This window comes from Schistocerca cancellata, chromosome 10 (assembly GCF_023864275.1).
Source record: "Schistocerca cancellata isolate TAMUIC-IGC-003103 chromosome 10, iqSchCanc2.1, whole genome shotgun sequence".
Lineage (NCBI taxonomy): Eukaryota > Metazoa > Arthropoda > Insecta > Orthoptera > Acrididae > Schistocerca > Schistocerca cancellata.
The window spans coordinates 207,693,629-207,711,318 of record NC_064635.1 but is presented as its reverse complement, the minus strand read 5'-3'; the positions used below and the strand labels follow the sequence as shown (position 1 = coordinate 207,711,318).

General features: G+C 41.7%; 1 protein-coding gene across 1 annotated transcript in view; it reads right to left on the bottom strand.

Moving 5' to 3' along the window:
• LOC126106294 (putative ATP-dependent RNA helicase DHX57) overlaps positions 1 to 17,690 on the bottom strand; it is a 228,608-nt gene that overhangs the window by 145,173 nt on the left and 65,745 nt on the right. The window contains exon 9 of the mRNA XM_049912514.1: positions 4,835 to 5,015. Within this exon, the coding sequence (XP_049768471.1) occupies positions 4,835 to 5,015 (181 nt within the window). The remainder of the gene's footprint in view (positions 1 to 4,834; positions 5,016 to 17,690) is intronic.

Sequence of the window (17,690 nt, the reverse complement as noted above, 5' to 3'; positions counted from 1 at the left end):
CAGGATGGAATGTAACAATGTCATGAAAAGGGAAGTTGCTACTCACCATATAGCGGAGATGCTGAGTCGCAGACAGGCACAACAAAAAGACTGTCACAAATAAAGCTTTCGGCCATTAAGGCCTTCGTCAACAATCGATGACACACACACACACACACACACACACACACACACACACACACACACACACGAAGGCACGCACGCGCAAACACAACTCACACATGACTGCAGTCTCAGGCAATGGGCTTCAGTTGCCTGAGGCTGTAGTCGTGTGTGTGTGTGAGTTGCATGTGCATATCTCTCTCATCTATTGTTGATGAAGGCCTTAATGGTTAAAAGCATTATTTGTGACATAGTTTCAATCTACCAGTAAGTTTCATTATTTGTGACACACTTTGTTGTACCTACATGCGACTCAGCATCTTCGCTATATGGTGAACAGTAACTTTCCTTTTCATAATCGTGAAGTAAAGAATAATTTGGCCTTAAAACTTTAACACAAAGTAACAAGAAGTATTTCAAGAGAGGACAGCACAAGCATATTCTGATAAAAGTGTGCAGATACTCAGTTATTTAATGTGGAGTTGACCAACAGTTGTCACGAGAGGCAGGGAACGTATTGCTGACAGTAGGGAAGCAGAAACAGCATAATGGTCAGTCAGGAGAGCTCAGTGACTGAATGTGGACTAGGTGTTGGATGGATCTATCAGGGACATTAAAACTGCTCTCAAGCTGCCCAAGTCAACTATGGGTAATGTGACTGTAAAGTGAAAATGCAAAGGAAAAACCACAGCTAAACTGAAACCAGAATGACCTCAATTATTGATGGGCACGGTCCGTTAGGCACTGTGGAGTGTGGCTGTAAAATATCACAAGAAATCAGTTTAAAAAATCACTCGCACATTGCAAAGTGCTAGCAGTCTACCTAACACAATTGTGCATAGGTAGTTAAAAACAATGGAATACAACGGTCGAGCAACATTTATAAGCCACACATTTCTATAGTCAGTGTTACGCAATGCTTGAGATGGCGTAAAGAGCAATGACAGTGAACAACTGGAAACAAGCGATTTAGAACTACGAATCACGCTTTATCCTGTGGGTATGGATTTTGCCACTGCCTGGAGGTCATTACCTACATCATGTGCAGTGACACACAGCAGTGAAGTACAGCAGAGGTAGTGTTATGGTATTGGGAGAAGGGGAGGTGGGGGAGTGGTTAGTCCCCTTATTATACTTAAGGAAAACCTAAATGTGGAACTATATGAACTCATTTTACAGTGTTGTATACTAAAAATGGGCTGGCCTACCCAGAGACTCGAACTGAACCCCGTGGGATGAGTTCAAATGTCAACTATGCTCCAGAGCATAGCACCCAGCATCATTACCTTTTCTGGTTCCAGTACTTGACAAATAGTGGCCTGCCATTCGTCCACAGACATTCAGAAAACTCAAAGTATCCCCAGCAAAGTTCAAACCATAATAGAGGTGAAAGATCAACATACCCAATATTAATTTCCATTAATATATATCCAGATACTTTGGATGAGATCACCTAGTTTTATCAGTATTAATCTTTGTACCTCATGTGTCTGACACTAACTATTCCTGCTTGTAATACGGAAAACCAGGTACGCTTATACTCACTTTTCTACTGTCATCAACGCCACATACAATATACCCTATACTTTACAACACTTGTTTCAATGCACAATGCTACCCACTTCAAATCTCACATGTCTGCACTGTGTGAACAAAAGTATCTGGACATCTGGCTGTAAATGACTTACAAGTTCATGGTGCCCTCCATCGTTAATGCTGGAATTCAATATCGTGTTGGCCCACCCTTACCCTTGATGACAGCTTCCTCTCTCGCAGGCATACATTCAGTCATGGCCTGGAAGTTTTCTTGGGGAATTCCAACCCATTCTTCATGGAGTGCTGCACTGGGGAGAGGTACTGATGTTGGTCTGTGAGGTATGGCATGAAGTCGGTGCCAAAGTATCCCAAAGGTGTTGTGTAGGATTCAGATGAGGACACTGTGCAGGCCAGTCCATTACAGAGACGTTATTGTCATGTAATCACACCGCCACAGGCCATCCATTATGAACAGGTGCTCGATAGTGTTGAAACAAGCAACCGCCATCCCCGAATAGCTCTTCAACAGTGGGAAGCAAGAAGGTGCTTAGAACATCAATGTAGGCCTGTGCTGTGATAGTGCCACACAAAAGACAAGAGATGCCAACAAGAGATGCAAGCCCCCTCAACAAAAAACATGACCACACCATAACACCGCCGCCTCCAAATTTTACTGATGGGACTACACACGCTGGCAGATGATGTTCACCGGGCATTCACCATACCTACACACTGCTATCACATCGTCACACTGTGTACCGTGATCCGTCACTCCACACAACGTTTTTCCACTGTAAAATCATCCAATGTTTATGCTCCTTACACCAAGCAAGGCATAATTTGGCATTTACCACTGTGAGTTGTGGGTTATCAGCAGCTGCTCGACCATGAAATCCAAGTTTTCTCACCTTCAGCGTAACTGTCATAACACTTGCAGCGGACCCTGATGCAGTTTGGAATTCTTGTGTATGGCCTGAACAGATGTCTTCCTATCACACACTGTGCGACCCTCTTCAACTATCAGCAGGCTCTGTCTGTCAACAGACGAGGTCGGCCTGCACGTTTTTGTCTTCTGCGTGTCTCTTCACGTTTCCACTTCAGTATCACATCAGAAATAGAGAACCTAGGGATGTTTAGGAGTGAGGAAATCTTGTGCGCAGACGTATGACACAAGTGACGCCCAATCACCTGACCACATTCGAAGTCCACAAGTTCCGTGGAGTGCCCCATATGCTCTCTCACGATGTCTAATGACTATTGAGGTCACTGATATTGGAGTACCTGGCAGTAGGTGGCAGCACAGTGCGCCTAACATGAGAAACGAATGTTGTTGGGGGTGTCCGGGTACTTGTGATTACATAGTGTATTTGTGTCATAGCACAGGTATTATATCCGCCAAAATTTTGCTGTCCAACAAATTATTGCTCCACAATCTCAATCACTCACACGATACTACTTTCAAACAGGATTGTCCTATTACACTTGACACTGAAGCGCACTACATGTCAGTTACAATGCAGTGGCCGATAGCTGTATCCTAATACCTGTCCAGGAGTATTAATGCCATCAACAGGTCCTCCTGTCAACCAGTATACAAGTAAACATTACAATCAATGATAGAGATAGGTAGAGAGAGAGAGAGAGAGAGAGAGAGAGAGAGAGAGAGAGAAGGGGGTTAAAAAAAATTCACCAGCCAATGATGTGGCACAAAGACAATACTGTTAATATTTGCACCTCAATATTTTGTGGGTCTCTGGCTATGCTATTAACATTAGCATTATGATATTTCACATCCTGTTATTAAGTAATCTTAAGAAAAAATAATGAAAAGAGGTCTGCCTATTTGGAGACTCATAGGAAAATGTAAGTAGGCTGATATGGGGGGCTAGCCAGAAAGTAACAAAGTAACAGACTTTTAGTCCATCGCGGCAGAGTGCAGGGCTACAGCTGCCATCTTGGTGCCATGATATTCCTACACTCAGTACGCAACCACTGGTGGTATCGTATGATCTGTGTTTCCGCTACTTTGCTTTCTGTGACGTGTTAAAATGTGTGTCACAACAGAAAACACCACCACTTGTTAGGTGCATTCTGTGAATAGGTTTTTGTTGCCAAACAACTGCAAACCAATTGCAATTTATTGCAATCTTTGGGATGTGTACAGAAACAGAATAATGAGTGAAAGCTGAGTGAGACAATGATGAATTGATTTAGAAATGGTCATATCAATGTTCACAACGAGGACCGCAGTGGTAGCCCTAGCCTTTTGATTGGTACACTGTGATGAAAATCAATAACAAAATTCATAAAAATCATCATTTCACAATGACAGAACTTTCACAACATTTTCCCCAAATTTCACAGAGCTTAGTGCATGAAATTTTGTGGGTTCCCAAAATCATAACAGAAGGCCACAAAAAATGGAAACTTGTTGCATCATTGACCTACCTTGAAGATTAGAAGAAAAATGGTAACAAAGTTATCAATCATATCATACCTGGGGATGAGATTCGGGTGAAGTATGGTAACTCAATTGTGAAACAAAAAGGCAGTTGACAGAATGGGGGCACACACATTCCCCCGACAAATCAAGGAAGAGTTTGCAAACACTGTCGGCATGTAATAACATGGCTACTGTGTTCTGAAACCCTGTGAGATTGTCATAGATCTCCTTGAACACAGCACAACAATTAACTCAAAGTAATATTGCCAAAAACTGACAAAGTAAAGGCAGGTTACACAAAATAAGTGTTAGGAAAAACTTGGCGTGAAAGTGTTGTTTTTTCACAACAGAGCATGTCCACACACAGCCGAACGTACCCAAAAGCTCCTACAGGGTTTTGAAGGGGAGGTGTGAGCAACTACCACCTCTTCCCAGCGATGAAGACATGGCTTGCTACACAACGCTTTTGATACTTATGCTGAACTGCATGCTGGTATAAACCAGTGATTGCAATCACAGGTGGCAGATTTCTACAGAGACATAATTGAAGAATTTGTGCCACGGATGATAAGTGTCTCAATTTAATGGTAATTATGTAGAAAAGTAGTTTAAGAGTGCACTTTTAAAATGTCTAATTAAATTTAGTTTTTCCATGAAGTTAAATTTTCATTTCAGAATGTCTGTTACTTTCTGGATAGTCCTCCTATTTCAAAAGCTCCTCTTCTGTGGTCTATGCATACTATAGGTACAAACCTGTGTGCTCTTCCCACATCCCGTTTCACCACTGATCACCACGACCTGGTGTTTGGCAACAGCAGCAAGTATTTCCTCCTTTTTGCTCCATGCCGGAAGGGATTTCCTTCCCTCTAGGAACTTAACGTACTGTGACTGTTTCTGCTTTTCTACAAATCGTCGAGAAATGCGCTCATCTTCCCTGGAAAGAAACACAGTAAAATTGTGATTAAGGACATATGAAGACAGTAGTCCTCAGCATGCAACGTGTAATCATAAGCATTATTGGAGAGTAAGTGCCAACATTGTCAATCTTTATCAGCATTCAGTAGTAGTCACAAATGGAACCCCTTCTTATGTACAAAACAGCATGGATTCCAAAAACATCAGTAATCTGAAACATAACTTGCACACTCCTCACAAGGCATCTTGAAATTAACAGAAACAGTATTTCTCGACTCCTAAAACACATGTGACTCTCAACCTCATCAACACGTATTAAAGAAAGCATGATCTTATGAGATATCAAATGAAATAGATCACTACAGAGAGGCTTTCTTGATGGGGTGCATGCAGCATGTTATCCTGGAATGAAAGTCATTGACAAATGGCCCCCACAGAAGTGTCGGGACCCTCGATTTTCACGTTGGACATCAATGACTTGGAAGACAATAGTAAAGGCAGCCTTTCTGAAGATAAGGTTATCTATAACTAAGTATTATTTGAGAACAGAAGCATGAATATTCAATCAGCTCTTGATAAAATTTCAAAGCAGAGCACAACTGCCAACTTATTTTAAGTGTTCAGAAATTAAAACTGTGCATTTCAAAAAACATAAAAATGTTGTATCCTATGACTACAATAGAAATGAAAAACAACTGGAATAAGTCAACTCATACAAATACATGGGTGTTTGTGGGGACACGAAATAGAATGATCACATACGCTGCGTCATACAAAAAACAGGTAGCAGATTTTGGCTCATTAGCAGGCTATTGCGAAAATCAAGTCTGTACAAAGATTACTTATGAAACAGTCATGTAATCAAGCTTCAAATGTTGTTCAAGAGTATGGTATCTGTGAGGAATGTACGAACACACTACAGCCCCTAGACATCACTCCCGTAAGAAACGCAATGGCAACATGTGATTAATTATAGCACACACAGATACATTTAAACTATCATTATTGCTGCACTTCATGTGTGTATAAAACTGGAAGAAACCCTAATATCTAGTACAAGGGGATGCGTCCTCTGGTTCTCAACTGCCAAATGTTTTCGGAGTATAGAAGTAGATGTAGATAGTTATTGCTCATGTTACAGTGATGTGCAATGGTGAGGCAATACACAGTAGCGAGGAGTTGTGTACCATGTGTCAATCCAGTCAACAGCAAAAATTCTGCCATCTCTGTCTGTAGCATGCACTTCGAGAAGTGCTTAGATTCTGGTCTTAAGTAAAATCACTAAGTAGGTTTAAGGCTTTCATCCACTTACTTACTTACTCACTCACTCACTCACAAGAAGTCTGATGTGGCATTCAAAGTGCCAAATGCAAAAAGGAATATTTAAATCCCATGCTTAAAAAAAGTCACTCACACAGAAGGATCGTACAAACATACCATCATTTGACTATCGCACAGATTCCTGTATGGAGCACATAGAAATAGGTACCAGTGGCGTATTAGGGTGTGTGTGTGTGTGTGTGTGTGTGTGTGTGTGTGTGTGTGTGTGTGTGTGTGCCCATCCTTTTTTCCCCCTAAGGTAAGTCTTTCCGCTCCCGGGATTGGAATGACTCCTTACCCTCTCCCTTAAAACCTACATCCTTTCGTCTTTCCCTCTCCTTCCCTCTTTCCTGACGAAGCAACCGTTGGTTGCGAAAGCTTGAATTTTGTGTGTATGTTTGTGTTTGTTCATGTGTCTATCGACCTGCCAGCGCTTTCGTTTGGTAAGTCACATCATCTTTGTTTTTAGATGTATTTTTCCCACGTGGAATGTTTCCCTCTATTATATTTATTTATTTATTTATAAATAAATAAATAAATACGCCACTGGTACCTGAGAAGCAAATGAAAGAGTTGAAAACAAATTTGTTGCCAGGTCTAAATGGAATCGGTTTTACATAGAGTAATCTGCAGCATTGCCCCTTACTTAGCTTGCATTTATGATGAATTGTCCCCTAGCATCAAGTCCCAAGTGACTGGAAAAACATGCAGGCGACTCCTGTATATAAGAATGTAAAAGAATGGATCTGCATAATTACAGACCAATATCCCTAACATTGGTTTTCTGCAGAGTTCTTAAACACATCCTGAGTTTGAACATAATAAGTGTCCTAGCGCCAGAAAAGCTCCTTTCCACAGGTCAGCACAGGAGATTTAGTAAGCACTGATTGTGTGAAACTCAGCTTGGCCCTCTTCTCGCTCGATATCCTACAAACCGTGGATGGAGGACAACAAGCAGAATCCATATTCCTAGATTTCTGTAAAGCATTTGACATGGTGCCCCACTGCAGACCATTGATAAAGTTCTGAGCATATGGTTTAGCTTCCCAGATATCCGACTTGCTCACAGATTTTTTAAGTAACAGAACCCAGTGTGATGTCCTCAACAATGAATACATCAGAAACAAGGGGATTGTCAGGTGTGCCCCACAGCGAAGTGTGATAGGACTGCTCTTTTTCTCTATGTACATAAATGATTTGATGGAAAGAGTGAGTAGTAATTTACAAGTGTTTGCTGATGATGCTTTGGTGTATGGCAAGGTGTTATTGTTGAGAGAATCTAGCAGAATACTAGATCACTTACACAGAATTTCTAGTTGGTGTGATGAATGGCAGCTTGCTCTAAATGTAAAAAAAAAAAGTTAAAGCGGATGAGTAGCAAAAACAATCCAGTAACGTTCGAATGCAGCATTAGCAAGATGCCGCTTGACACAATCACATCAATTAAATATCTAGGCAAAACACTGAAAAATGATACGAAATGGAATGAGCATGTCATGCTAGCAGTAGGGAAGGAGAATGGTCCACTTGACTTTACTGGGAGAATTTAGGGAAAGGAGACAGCATACAAAACACTAGTGGGAATCATTCTTGAGTACTGTACAAGTGTTTGGGATCTCTACTAAGTTGGATTAAAGTAAGGCATCAAAGCAATTTGGAGCTATGCTGCTAGATTTATTACTGGTAGATTTGAACAGCACGCAAGTGTTCTGAAGACTCACCACATATTCAAATAAGAATTCCTGGAGGGAAAACAATGCTTTTTTCTTGAAGGACTATTGCGGAAATTTAGAGAATCGGCACTTGAAGCTGACTGCAGAACCATTCTACTGTTGCTAACATAGATTCTGCGTAAGGATCATGCAGATTGAACTAGCAGACTTTTGAAGATAGACGTAAACTAACCTGAGAAAGGTCATTAACAAAGTTTCACGAATCGGCTTTACATGATGACTCTACGAATATGCTACAACCCCTATGTATCACTCAAAAACGGATTGTGAGGATAAGATTAGAATTATTACAGCATGCACAGAGGCATTCAAACAACCATTCTTCATCCACTCCATTTGTGAATAGAACAGGAAGAAACACTAATAATTGGTACAATAGGACATACCCTCGGCCATGCACTTCACAGTGGTTTGGAGAGTATAGATGAGGAAGTAGACAATAAGATGCATGAAATTAGGGCTCCTACGGTGGCTTTTTAACTGTTGTTTTGCCCTCATTCTATTTGTGAGTGGAACAGATTAGGAATTGACTAGTATTGTGTACGAAACACATTGTAACCTCTTCGCATCTGTGTCTGCCAGCTAACAAAAAGTAATGGATTCCCTGTAACATTCTGTCTCTGGTCAAGGTCTAACAAGACTAGGGAGTGACTATCCCATCCAAGGTTACCATTGACACCACAGCACAAATGGCTGCATGTGGAGCGGTGCTGTGACTGGGAAACATGGCTGATGAATGAATGCATTACATTGTGTGCACTGATGAATCTTGGCTCTGAACTACCCCAGATGACCAAAGCCACCAACCTTGCCAGTGACTTAAGAAGATGTCATATTCTTCCAACATTTTGGAGGGAAATAGCAGTGTTACTCATGGTGTCCCAGCACTGGCAAGCAGCAGGTATGACTCGAGGTAACAGCTGGTTGTGTTTGAGGGGACTTCGGCCACTAACACCATTTTTAACAACTTGTCTGTATATGGCACGTACCAACATGGACCACCTGCATGACACTGAGGAAGTAATGCAAACTACAGAAAATGAAATAATAGCGTATGGGAATCTGAAAATGGCAGTGTATTACCAAAATATGTTGTGAGAGCTACCCTGCATGGCAAAAAAATAAAGCCCCCAACGAGAGGAATAAATGAATTGAAACTTCACAGGTTGATAGAGTATATGATATTTCAGTGATCCAAAAATCACATCAAATTTATGGAAAAATAGGCAGTATGAGCCCACTTCTCAGTATGACATTGCACCATCTGGTCTGACTGCATACACTGATTCAGCTGGGAATGATGTCATAAGCAAGATCCTCAGATCTGTCCCCAACAGAACACATTCAGGACCAGCTCGGATGTCCTAGGGACTGAAAAGCTCATGTCCAAGAATCAGCACAGCTTTAGAATGCATTGCTCATGCAAAAAACAGCTTGCTCTTTCCTCACATGATATACTGCGAACTATGGATGAAGGGCAAGAGGCTGATTCCATTTTTCTAGATTTTCGAAAAGCATTCGACACGGTACCCAACTGCAGGTTTCACACAGATAAGTGCGTACAGAATAGGCTCTAAGATATGCGACTGGCTCAAAGACTTCTCCAGTAATAGAACCCAGAATGTTGTTCTCGACGGCAGGTGTTTATCGGAGAAAGGGATAAAATCAGGAGTGCCCCAGGGAAATGTGACAGGACTATTGCTATTTTCAATATACAGGGTGTATACGTGGACAAAGAAGAAAAATTCCCGGATTTCTCCCGGATTTCCCAGTTAAAAATACATTTTCTCCCGGATGAAAACATACTTTTTTTCCTGTTAACTGACAGTACATTTTCTCTCGGAACTGTATAACTTATAAGTCCTTTGAATGGTTATGGTTTTATACATGGGCGTAGAATTTCCCGGCACTTTAGAAAACGAAACACAGTTTTGGAAAGATCTTTGATATGCAGTAACATGTACGCTGCATATTTTCGTATTACGAAAATATAAATTCGAATTCCACCAAACACTGCATGTTACTTTCCGAAGCATTGAAATCGAGATTGCGATGCGCTTTTGTAAGCCAGTCATAGCTCATGTCACGTGATTTTCACCAGCCGATGATACCCGATATTCAGTGCTTATGACACATGATGAAGTCAGCCAATAGCAACATCACTGTTAAGTAGCGCAAACACACAAACAGAAGAAGTTAATGGTTTAAATTAATATACATAGTGTTGCTACAAGAGAAGTAAAGCTTTCACTTATAATATTGGTCTTTAAGATTAATACGCTGGAAGAGAAGCTAAGCTTTCACATATAATGTTTGTCTTTTATGCGCGTATTACAATTTAAGATATATCACACAAATGTGCCATTAAAATTTTTAATAACTACATAAATGTCTGTATTCTAGGCTTGAAATTCATCTAAATGGCTCGTCATCAAAGAGTTTATTTTTAAATGAGATTCAAACGCTCTTTGATTTAAGAAATTCATCGTACATTCTTGTACGAAGTTCAACTTGCCTAAAAGGAAATTTTCTTTGATAGTAACACTTTTCAAACCACCATTCGGGATATTTTCCCGCGACCTGTTAGAAATAGGTTCGTTTCTGCAGTTGCCAGAGAGCGCCAGATGACAGGCGTCATCGCGCTTACGCAGCTACAATGTCGTAGGGAGCCGTATGTTTGTACGTGTAAAACATTAAAAGAACTTACATTAGGGCATAAAAGAAACAAGACATTCGAACCTGCGGCTGCTTACACAGCCAACAACCACATTTCTGTAGCCAGAAGCGGGAGAAGGTACTACTCAACGGCGCATGCGCATGATTCTGCTTGCAACTGCTAAAAAGAATCTAATGTAAAAACTTGTGACGTCACGCTCATCGGAGGCAATTTGTTGTTACGAATCACAGCATATTCTTCCTAAAGCCTTTGACAAATTTTGCTGTTGGCAGACGCTTGTATGAGCACTTTGTTTTGTTGCTGTATATGACGCATTTACTTTGCAGTTTAAGTTTTATTTTTGTTTCTTCACTTGTTCATGTTTTATTGCTGAAGTATTATTCTGCAGTAGCGGGATACAGTAATATTCTTTGTTAGAGTATCGGTTCTTAAGAGTCAAAATTACAAAAATTTGACTGAAAACAATGAAAAATTCCCGGAATTCTAAAATATTCCTGGGTTTTTCCCGGTTTTCTCCCGGATGAAAAAATTCCCGGGTTTTTCCCGGATCTCCCGGTTGTCCCGGGTCGTATACACCCTGATATACATAAATGATCTGGCTGACAGAGTGGGCAGCAAACTGTGGTTGTTCGCTGACGGTGCTGTGGTGTACAGGAAGGGGTTGAAGATGGGTGACTATAGGTTGATACAAGATGACCTAGACAAAATTTCTAATTGGTGTGATGAAGGGCAGGTGCATCTTAATGCAGAAAAATGTTTTTTAATGTGGATGAGTAGGAAAGATAAACCCGCGATGTCCAGATACAGCACTAGTAGTGTCGTGCTGGACACAGTCACATCATTTAAATATCTGGGCATAATGTGGCGAAGCAATATTAAACGGAACGAGCAGTGGTAGGGAAGATAAATGGTTGACTTCGGTTCATTAGGAGGATGCATATAGGATGCTAGTGCGACCTATTCTTGAGTACTGCTTAAGTGTTTGTGACCTGCATAGGTCAGATTGAAAGAAGACATCAAAACACTTCAGAGGTAAGCTGCTACATTCGTTACTGGTAGGTCCAATCAGCACACAAGTGTTATGTATATGCTACTGAAGATCAAATGGGAATCCCTGGAGGGAAGACGACATTTATTTCAAAGAACACTACTGAGAAAGTTAGAGAACTAGCATTTGAAGCTGACTGCAGAATGCTCCTGTTGCTGCCAACATACTTTTGTGTAGTGACCACGAAGATAAGATCCGAGAAATTAGGGCTCATACGGCGGTATACAGATGATTGTTTTTGTTTTTTTTTTTTTTTTTTTTCCTCACTCTGCAAGTGGAACAGGAAAGGAAAGAAATAGCTGTTATGAAGGGTACCGTCCACCATGCACCATACACCATACACCATACACTGACTTGTGGAGTATGTATGTAGATGTAGACATCCCAGTGCCAATATCCGGAATATCAAAGACAAGTTACAACAGTTGTGGGTCAGCATGCCTCAGCAAAACATATATCATCGTTATGACACCCTTACCACTGAACCAATGGTTGCAGCCAGATCAGGTGGAGCAATCTCATGCTGAGAAGTTGATTCATACTGCCTATTTTTTCATAAATTTGACTTGATTTTGGAACCACTGAAATAATATAACGTACCCTCTCAACCTGTGAAGTTTCCTTTTGTTTGCTCCTCTTGTTGGGTGCTTTACTTTTCTTACTATGCAGTGTAGTTTTCACAACATATTTTGGCAGCACACTGCCATTTTCAGATTCCCATATGCTATTATTTCATTTTCTGTAGTTCACATTACTTGCAGATAAGAAGTTTCTGTTGGTTGTACTAGTGAGGTTGGTGGTAAAATCAGAAAAAAATAGCATAAATTAATTTACATCTTCCAACAGTTTGTACTATTTATACACTGTAAGAGAAAATTATAAAGGGGCGATCAAAAAGTTTCCTTTCAACGGCTGTACAGTGCATAATCGGTATGCCAATCAGGCAAAACCACCATGAGCATTGACGAAATCATCCCAATAATGCACCAGATTGAAGACACCCATTTGGCAAAACACCATGTCCTGCTGCAAGAAGAAGTCTACAACTGCCTTCTGCCTATTCTCGTCTGACAGGAATTGTCGATCCTTCAAAGCCTTTAAGGGACCAAAGGTGTGGTATCACACAGGAAGAGATTAAGACAATAGGGAGGGGCTTGACTGTTTCCCACCTGAGTTGGGGTAATGGCATTCAGAATATGGAGATGTGCATTATCACAAAGCAGCAGCACTTTTTGTCACAGTTTTCCTGGAAGTTTCACCTTAATTGCATGTCTTAATTTCTCAAGCACTGTGCAGTACAATTCCTCAGTGACAGAGACACCATGTTCCTTGAAATCAATGAATAATTGGACCTTGTAATCAAAGAACTGGGTAGGCATCAACTTTTCGCAGATGGCGGGCTCTTTAACTTCTCGGTATGACGGGACGATGGTTGACACCACTGCACCGAAGACCCTTTCGACTCTGGTTCCCAGTGGTGTCACCAGCTTTAGTCGCCAGCAACAGTGCACACGAGGAACATTGAAACACATCAAGTGCTTCAGGCAAACAGCCATCTGGTTTGCTTTTTGTTCCACATTCAGTGCTCGGGGTATCCACCGGCTGCAGACCTTACAGAAGCCTAGCTCCTGCCTGCTAATATGCTGCACACAAACAATGCAGATTTCGAGATCTTTTGCTAGTGCGCAAACGATTACACACTGGTCCACCGTAATTGTACCATCAACCGCCCACTTGATGCCCATAATGGATGAGGCTGGCTTCCCAGATCGACTGTCGTCTTGTGTCTGTGATCAAAACGGAACTTGGCGCAAAATTCCACAATGTGGTTTTTTACTAACATGTTGCACCATAAAGATTCTTCATTTCACAACAGATGTCCGCCAGCATTTGCTTTAGGCAACCACAAACAGAATAACAGCACGGTGGTCCTGTTTGGAAGCATTTGGTAATGACGTCGCCAAGTTTGCACAGTTACTGCTCGCGTGTTGGAAAGACACGAATGCCATACTATTCCCTTGCCTACATATCAATGCTTATATACCTGAGGTGGAGGCGCACTGCAATGCATGTATGCTGCAGCAATGCCCTCAAATGGAAACCTTTTGATCGCTTCTTATGACATACACATGGTGTGGGTCTATTCAGTTTCCGGCTTCTGTAAATAAAACAACAAACAAAAACACTGCTTCACAACCATTTATAAATGTGCTTATTCTGGAGACCTCAGAAATGGTCAAAGGATATTACTTCCTCACTACAGGTGGGTCTCTCTTCCTTTAGTCTGAGTGAGTGGCCGTTCCCAAACGATGAACAAGTCTGTCCCTCATCCCCGATGAAGGAACAGTTAGTTCCAAAAACTAGCTAGTGTGTGTCTCTTGCTTCTATGTGTGTATCTGTGATGTTATACATTTTGTCTCCCCAAGGTAAGTACTAGACAGCAACTCTTTCCCACAATTTATTAGTGATTTCCATTATACTGTGAAAAGGAAATCTATAAAATGACAGTCATTCACTCACTCACGTCCCATTCACTTTATCCACACACCAACTACCTCACAGACCTTAATACAACAGAGAATGGTGAAGCTGCTATGCCTGGTATTAAAACAGAAATAAATCCACTGAAGAGCCAAAGGACATGCACAGGGAAATGTGACCAACTGAACATTTAAAAAATCATGGATGGTCTAGTCACCCGGTTAACACATTAAGAGCACCCCACTAAAACTTCTGGAGACTAGTTGGGCACACCACATATCTTAAAACTCTAACCACATTTTTTTCAATATCTATTACAAATGAGGGCAGATCTTCTGGCAAATCTGCCACCGTGCTATGATCTAAAAATAAAACACAGTCTATTAAAATGTGGAGTGCAGTTATCCATACGCCAGAAGCACCATACATTGGAGGATCCTCTTGCAGGAGCGAGAAGCCGTGCATCGTAGGACTGTGGCCTATGTGAAGACAAGTAAGCAGGATCTCTTGTCTTCGTGTCTGAAAGGAGGTACGCCACGGCCATGTAGTGGGCTTTACTACACGCAGCTTATATCGGCCACTTCCAGCCTGTCTCATGACACTGTACCTCAACAGCGAGATGAGTGCGTGCAGGGAGCTGGCACACTGAACTAACCGAGGATCAAGACATGCCTCCTTGGCTGCTACATATGCCCTTTCAGTCCCTGCAATACACATGTGCCCTGGCACCCAGCAGAAGGACACTGCCTTCCCCAGCCACTGTAGCTTGATGAGGGCACCCTGGACATCATGGACTACTTTATCAGCTGAATACAAGCATTTTAGAGACTGAAGGGCACTCAGGGAGTGAGGAATTTAGCAGGCACGGCACATCTCACCTACTCCAGCACCCTCAAGATCGCAGATAGTTGGGCATCAAATACAGTGTACTCTGGAGGCAACTAAATCTTGAGGACATTATCTGGGAAAACAACAGAGCAACATACAGAGTACTCCTGTTTAGACCTATCCATAAAGACAGCAGTAGAGGAGTGACGCTCAATTAAAATGTCTGCAAGAGTGAAATCTCTCTTGTACTGCACCAAATCTAAAATTATCCTGGACCCCTGTAGCAACCAGGGTGGCAGACTGTTAAAACTGTGGATTTGGCATTGTACTTGCTCCATACCACGTGACTCCAGCACATGCCGCACACGGATCCCACATGGCCTTGTCGCTCATGGGCGATTGGCAAAATGGCACGCCTGACGCGGACAAGCCACAGTATGATATGGAAGTGAATTTGGAGCTGCATGGAACTTACATGCCTGATGCACCATGAGGAGTTGCCGTCAGATTGTGTCTCAGCACAGAGACTGGGCACAGGGCTAGTCCTTTAAGTACTGGTAGCCAGCCTAATTCCCTCATGCGGACAGTGTCAATGATTCTCAAATAAGAAGGCCTCACCAGTCCATAAACTGTGCCTACGTAGTCAAGCCACAAATACACAAAAGCCTTATAAATCTGAAAAGATGCACTCTGTTCACTCCCTAAGACCTGTGGCTAAGGCACTTAATGATATTCAGGGCTCGCACGGTTCTGGCTTTACTGTCTCACAACCACAACAATTTGGAGTCAATTGTGAGAACCAGAAACTTCACAGAGTTTCTAAAATATAGAACGGTGCCACTCATACACAAGTCACGTAAATTAAAAATATGATGAGAACAATTAAAATGCACACATACGAAAGTATCTGCAGAAAACCGAAAACCTGTCTCTGCAGCGTACTCCTGTAACCTTTGCACTGTAAGCTGTAACTAAAGGTCGCTTTTGCAACACTGGAGGAGAAACAGAAAACAGTGAAATCGTCCACAAATACAGAATGATGTACAGGACTCCATACTGTAGACACGACACTGTTTACGGCTATGGCAAAGAGGGTAACACTTAAAACACTGCCCTAAGAAACACCAGTTTTCTGCTCAAAACGATCCAACAGCAAGTCACCAATTTGAGACCTACAAAAGCACGTAGGACTGTATGAAAATAGAGAGGTGGCCACGAAAGCTGTAGTGACGGAGCTGCTAGAGAATACTGTGTCTTCAAGTAGTGTTGTACACATTACTGATGTCAATGAATAAAGCAGTAATTTATTACATGCTTAGCAAGTAATTTATGCTATTTTCAAAACAAGTATTCACTTTTCAAACAACTTACAAGAATTCAGCCAGGTAGTATTAACAGTGACCGCCGATTTCAGTGGGAGCACACCCCGCCATTTTTAAGGCAAACTGCAACAGACAGGCCATGTACATGCAAATTTAAAACTCGGCTCTCTGACTAATGCAGGAAAGATAACACACTCTGAACACTAGTGCCACCAAAGATGACCAAAGTCAGAGATATTGATAGTGAGACTACGAACTAGCAGGTGAGGTAACACTGACTCTGTCCCTCTGGTTTTTGACAAGGGAGAGGGCAGGATTCCAAACAGAGTTTAAACAAAAACCTCCATGTCTGTTTACAAGGTTTCTCACTAATTTAATCTCAACTGCCTCCTTAATAACACTGTCCCAATATCTGGACGTGCATGCCAATATATCAGTGTTTTCGTATAACATAGGGTGACCAGTATCCAAGCAATGTTCAGCAATAGCAGATCTACTTTGCTACTGTAACTGTGCTCAGTACATCGGTCTTCCACGGTCCTGATAGTGTGACCAATATACACCATACCACAGCTACAAGGAATGCGATATACACTCACCTTATGTAAACCAAGATCATCCTTAATGGAACCCATAAGCACTAATTTTTTATGGAGGTCAGAAAACATATTTCACATTGTATTTCTGTAAAATATGACCGATCTTGTTGGAAATGCTTCCTACATACGGAAAAAATGCAGCAGACTGAGTCATCAGTATTATCATCAATCACCCAATGCACAGTTGGTCAATAGCGCAATGCACATTCAATCTGTCTTTCACTATAACCATTTTGACAAAACGTAGCTTCAAGATGGGACACCTCAGCTGGCAAAGCCTCAGTGTCAGAAACGGCATGTGCCCTGTGTACCAAGGTATGAAGTACCCCTTCACTCTGAGCTGGATGGTGACAACTATTAGCCTATAAATACAAGTCAGTATGAGTATGTTTCCTGTAAACTGCATGTCCCAATGATCCATCACCCTTCTTCCTAACCAAAATGTCAAGAAAGGGAAGGCAACCATCCTCTTCCACCTACACCGTAAAACGAATGTCCGGGTGGATCGAGTACATCACCTGTTCATTGCAGTTTCCCTTGAAAATGGCGAGGTGTGCTTCTGCCAAAATACTGGCGGTCGCTGTTAATACTACCTGGCTGAATTCCCGTAAGTAGTTTGAAAATTGTATATGCCAGGAGAGACTCAGGTCTCACATTGTTTACCTATACAGGGAGGAAATGTATTG